This window comes from Bidens hawaiensis, unplaced genomic scaffold, assembly GCF_021521415.1.
Source record: "Bidens hawaiensis isolate Kalapana, Puna unplaced genomic scaffold, B.hawaiensis_p1.1 tig00000055_1, whole genome shotgun sequence".
NCBI classification, from domain to species: domain Eukaryota; kingdom Viridiplantae; phylum Streptophyta; class Magnoliopsida; order Asterales; family Asteraceae; genus Bidens; species Bidens hawaiensis.
This window is the reverse complement of record NW_027491016.1, coordinates 3,208,386-3,212,915: the sequence shown is the minus strand read 5'-3', so window position 1 is coordinate 3,212,915 and position 4,530 is coordinate 3,208,386. Positions and strand designations below refer to the sequence as shown.

At 33.4% G+C, this 4,530-nt stretch overlaps 1 protein-coding gene across 1 annotated transcript; it reads right to left on the bottom strand.

Annotated features, from left to right (window-relative positions):
• Positions 1–716: 716 nt before the first annotated feature.
• LOC143626901 (transcription factor PIF3-like) lies at positions 717–3,158 on the bottom strand. The gene is made up of 6 exons (XM_077096859.1): positions 3,002–3,158; positions 2,082–2,919; positions 1,891–1,995; positions 1,543–1,608; positions 1,228–1,287; positions 717–785 (listed from the first exon to the last, which is right to left on the bottom strand). The coding sequence occupies exons 1-6, from the start codon at positions 3,082–3,084 to the stop codon at positions 717–719; spliced, it is 1,221 nt and encodes a 406-aa protein (XP_076952974.1). The 5' UTR covers positions 3,085–3,158.
• Between the last annotated feature and the right edge of the window lie 1,372 nt (positions 3,159–4,530).

Sequence of the window (4,530 nt, the reverse complement as noted above, 5' to 3'; positions counted from 1 at the left end):
ACTCAAATCAAAGACACAAGCAATTAACATGTAACAATATTCAATCTAGTTATCAAATCATCATCAATACATCATCCAATCAAACAAAATCATATGAACACAAAACCATATAAAAATCGGCAGCTAGGGTTTATAATTAACCAAATAAAAGTCAGGATTAAGTATAAAGGATGCATAGGATAATCGATTATACCTTCCTAGCACCTAATTCTTCAATCAAACACTTGAATTCTTGGTTGTATGTGTGTGTATAGGTGACGGCAGCCAAGGGAGGGGGAGGAGAGTTTCCGATCGGGACTTGTGGGGAAAAGAAAATAAGTTAGGGTTTAGTTATTATTATTATTTATAGAATACTATGTTACACTTTGGCCCCTCCACTTCTAAGTATTACTTATCTAGCTTAACTAACTTGTTTACATCTTGAGTTAGCGTTTTATACTATGTTATCACATAACACATAAGTCTACACATAATTATCACATAATTATTGTTTTGACGTTTTTCGTTTATTCATCAATCGTTTGCGTTTCGGTGCAATTCCCGAAAGACTACACATGTAGTAAGTGTTAAGCGTCATTTAAACCCTAGTTTAAATGTAATGAAGTGTGCGTTATAGATTCAGTGATCTTAAGTTTGAATTGACGGAGTTGAGTTAACAGAGTTAACCTGAAATTGACGATTGTCACAACTTGCTAAAAGCTCGAATCGAGCTGAGCTTAAACGAGTTTGAGCTCGAGCATGAGCTTTATATACTGAGCTTGAATAGCCTCACGAACCTTAAGAGCCTATTATTCATACAAATATAATAGCTTTTTAATTAATATAATATATATTACTATATTTGTAGTAATTATCATAAAAATAATAAATATTACCATATTTTTAACGATGACAAAAATAACTAAGTAAAATAAATTATGTTACATATATAATTATAATTATAAAAATAATTATACACGTATACAGGTGAAAAAATATATAACTAATGCATAATCAAACGACCCGAGCTCGAGCTTGAAAAATTGGTCACAAGCATGTGAGCTTGGCTCGAGCTCTCTTATGTTAAACTAGCGAAGCTCGAGTTTAGGAGAAATCGGGTTTGGCTCGTTTACACTCCTATTGAGGGAGGAAATATAGATCATGATAAGCATGATAACATAAAGAAAATTAAAAGGGATAGAAGATTAGTAATTTAGTATAAAGTAAAAAAATGTTAAGACATTGTACCTGTACTTGAAGTGTCTTTAAATACTCAATTGCCTCATCAAGCATTGATGCTTTATCCACCTTGTAATTTAAAAACTAAGATCTCAATTTGGAACATCACCATTTTAAAGCATATAACTAAGGGGCATGTTGTTAATAATTCTTTATTAATACTCGAAGACTCTCGTTGAATGTACAACATATGCCATATAATGAATATATTTAACCAAGTTGACTTGTTGAATAAAAAAGGATGGTCCTTTAACAATAAAGAATCCACATAAGTTCAAATTCAAAACAAAAATACACAAAAAGAAAGTCATAAAAATCATGTACCTTGTTGCAATTTGGTATGAGTTCTTGTAAAGCACGCATCTTTTCGTTTATTCTATCCCTTCGCCTCTGTTTCAAAATCAAAAATCAAGAATTGATATGCATCTTAAGATGACATGAATACAAAACATCAACTCTATGGGCTTCATACTAGTTACCGCAACTAGAAGTGCCATTTTGGCCCATTGACTTTGATTCATCTTTTTTTACCTCAAAAGCATCAAAACATTAAAAAGAAACACCTAAAAGGGAAAGTCACACAAAGTCTATTTTTAATGCATAAAACCTCCTAAATTTTTTTCATTCAAAGATAAAGATTCATAACAAGCATATTAGTTATGTATTGCTCACCCTTTCAGACAAATTATGAACTTCAGCAGCCCGACTTCTTTTAGAACCCGTACCCCCTCGAGAAGCAGCTACCGTTTTAGTAGCCAAGGACTCGTCTTCAACATTCTAAATCAAAACGGTAACCACAATCAACACATGAAACTACAGCATAACAAAAAAGTAAACAATAAGCTATCAAAATTCCAACATACTTGACTTTGGCACTCAAAATCTTCCGTCTCACCAAACTTTCTCTTACAATTTTTGGTCAAATCATTAGATGCCAGGTCAGCGCTATTCCCCGAACAAGCAGAAGAAGCACCAATGGGCTCATTGCATTTTACAGTTTCTGAACCACCTTTACCTCCATTTACATCATTGGTTGACTTGTCAACACAATGTGCCTCATCAAGTTGCTTACTTGGTTCATGATTTAAACCTACTTTAACCGAATCCAAACTGGGTTGACCCGTTTCTTTCTGTGGTCCATGATGTTGACCACTAGCTTTAGCCATAGCCATTGCAGTCGGTCTTGAAAAATGAGAAAAATTCAACACGGAGGAAGTTGAACATGGCGGTACAGAATCTTGATTTTGCACTGTTTTTTCAAGATTTTGCATTGGATCTTTATGGTTCGTGTTACGAGCTTTACTTGTATAATTATTGTCACTTATGTCAAAAACTTCCGATCTAAGCATCGGATCCGTAAATCTTGAAACTTTAGATGTGTTTGATCGGGCTACGTCGATAAAGTTTGGATCTTTATTACCATCATGCATAGGGGGGTCATGAATCGTCACACCTGATAACTCGGGTAAAAGATCAGAACTATAATCCTCAAGCGGGTAATTCAGCCACGGGACCATATCATCATCTTGATTCAATCCTATATCAGGTATAGATACATCCAAAATACAATCTTTTCCTTGAACTTTCGGTGTTTGAAACTGAAAATTACTTGAAACCGGTGTTTTTTTAGCTTTACTAGATTGACCCTGCATCATGATCTGACCCTTTTCCCATATTAACTCTACAAACTCATCGTTCGGTCTGTAACACAACGCGTAAACATCAATGAACCAACAATAACGCGTATCGTAAACACAAATCAAGAAACTTAAAAAAACCTTACATATATGAAACATCAGTTAATTTTTGTTGAGAGGATTCATTCTTTTTATTGATGGATGATCTATACAGCTCCGAAAGCGGCATCTTTGAATCAAGATTTCACAAAAACTATCACAAAAATTCACAATTTATTCACAGGCTTTAAACCCACTTGAGGAAACACCTGCAAACACCATGAGACCAGATAGTGAGATTCTTATATTTTATATCTATTTTTCTGACATATATAATTGCATTTATTTCCAAACATTATTTTATATGTTTTCCTCTACTCTAATGTCTTAATCTGACAAAATATAACCTCTAGCCACAATAAATATATAAATAATAATAACAATTATTATTCTTATCATCAGTCAAAACATATTCTTTAATTGCACCCTCAAACTCAATCTAATTAATATACAAAATTAGGCTAACTATCAGTCAAACACTAATTAATAATAAATTAATCATCTTTAATTATATACATAATAAATAAACAAGATTAAAGAAACCCACCTCTAATCTGAGTCAAAAACCCCCCAAATTGAGTAGATTTCAGCAAACCATTTGAATTTGATGAAAAATTAGAGAAGGTGGTGATGTTAATGAGTAAGAATCTTGAAGACCCGGTTGTTATTTAGCTCGAATTGGGTGTAAATATCTTGAAAAGGGTAAAATCTTATAGAAATAAGGGAGATTGAGTAGTAGAAGACGGCGAAAGGCTTGCGGAAAATGGAGGTAATCAAGACCAAGAGAAGAAGAAGAATGGCTTTAAGTTGCAAACTTGTAATACAACTGTTAACTCACTTCCAAATTTGTACAATTTCGAAAAATAAAATTTTATTTATTTCTTGTTGTTTATCCGCAAATGAACAAATAACAATTGGGGGTTTATTTGGTTCTTGCCTTAAATTTGAGTGTTTTAAGATTCTAAGATTTTTACTATTCAAGTTTATTTATTTAATTATTTTAAATAAATCTGATTATTTGATTTTTTTTATATGTTTATTTTTAAGTTTTTAACATGTTTCAAGTTTGACTCAAAACACGTGTGATATCCACTCTCTTGTGTTTAGGTGCCGCTTCGCATCCTTTGTCACGAGTAGTGTTGTAAAAGTCAGATTACAAGGCCAACTAGTCGGTCTTCGGATCCCTACCTTGAAGACTTTCTTCAAGTCATCCTGGATTAGTCGAAGTCGGTCAAAAGTCGGGCTAGGAATTTCTAAAAGTCGGGCTAGGCGGTCAAAAGTCGGGCTAGGATTCTCTAAAATTCAATTAAAAGTCATTCAAAAGTCGTCAAGTCAGCCTGAGTACCTTTTTAACGTAAATTATACTTATTTTGACAAATATATAATATTCAAAAAATTAGTTTTCTTTATATTTACCATATCCGAGTGCTCCCCGAGTACTCCCAACTCCCCAATCAGCCGTTTAGGGCTAGCGACTTTTGTAACCTTGATCACGAGCATGGAGTGCACTGGCCTTGGTCATACACAATATATGCTATGAGAGAAGCTTGTCGGGTGAAAATTAGAGATTCTCAAG

Bases quoted from the DNA above. Each gene is read 5' to 3' on its own strand.
- LOC143626901 (XM_077096859.1), bottom strand. From the start codon at position 3,084: ATGCCGCTTTCGGAGCTGTATAGATCATCCATCAATAAAAAGAATGAA. The intron at 1,996-2,081 runs GTATGTTGGAAT...GTTTTGATTTAG, and splicing joins ATTTTGAGTGCCAAAGTCAA to AATGTTGAAGACGAGTCCTT. The intron at 1,609-1,890 runs GTGAGCAATACA...ATTTTGAAACAG, and splicing joins TTCATAATTTGTCTGAAAGG to AGGCGAAGGGATAGAATAAA.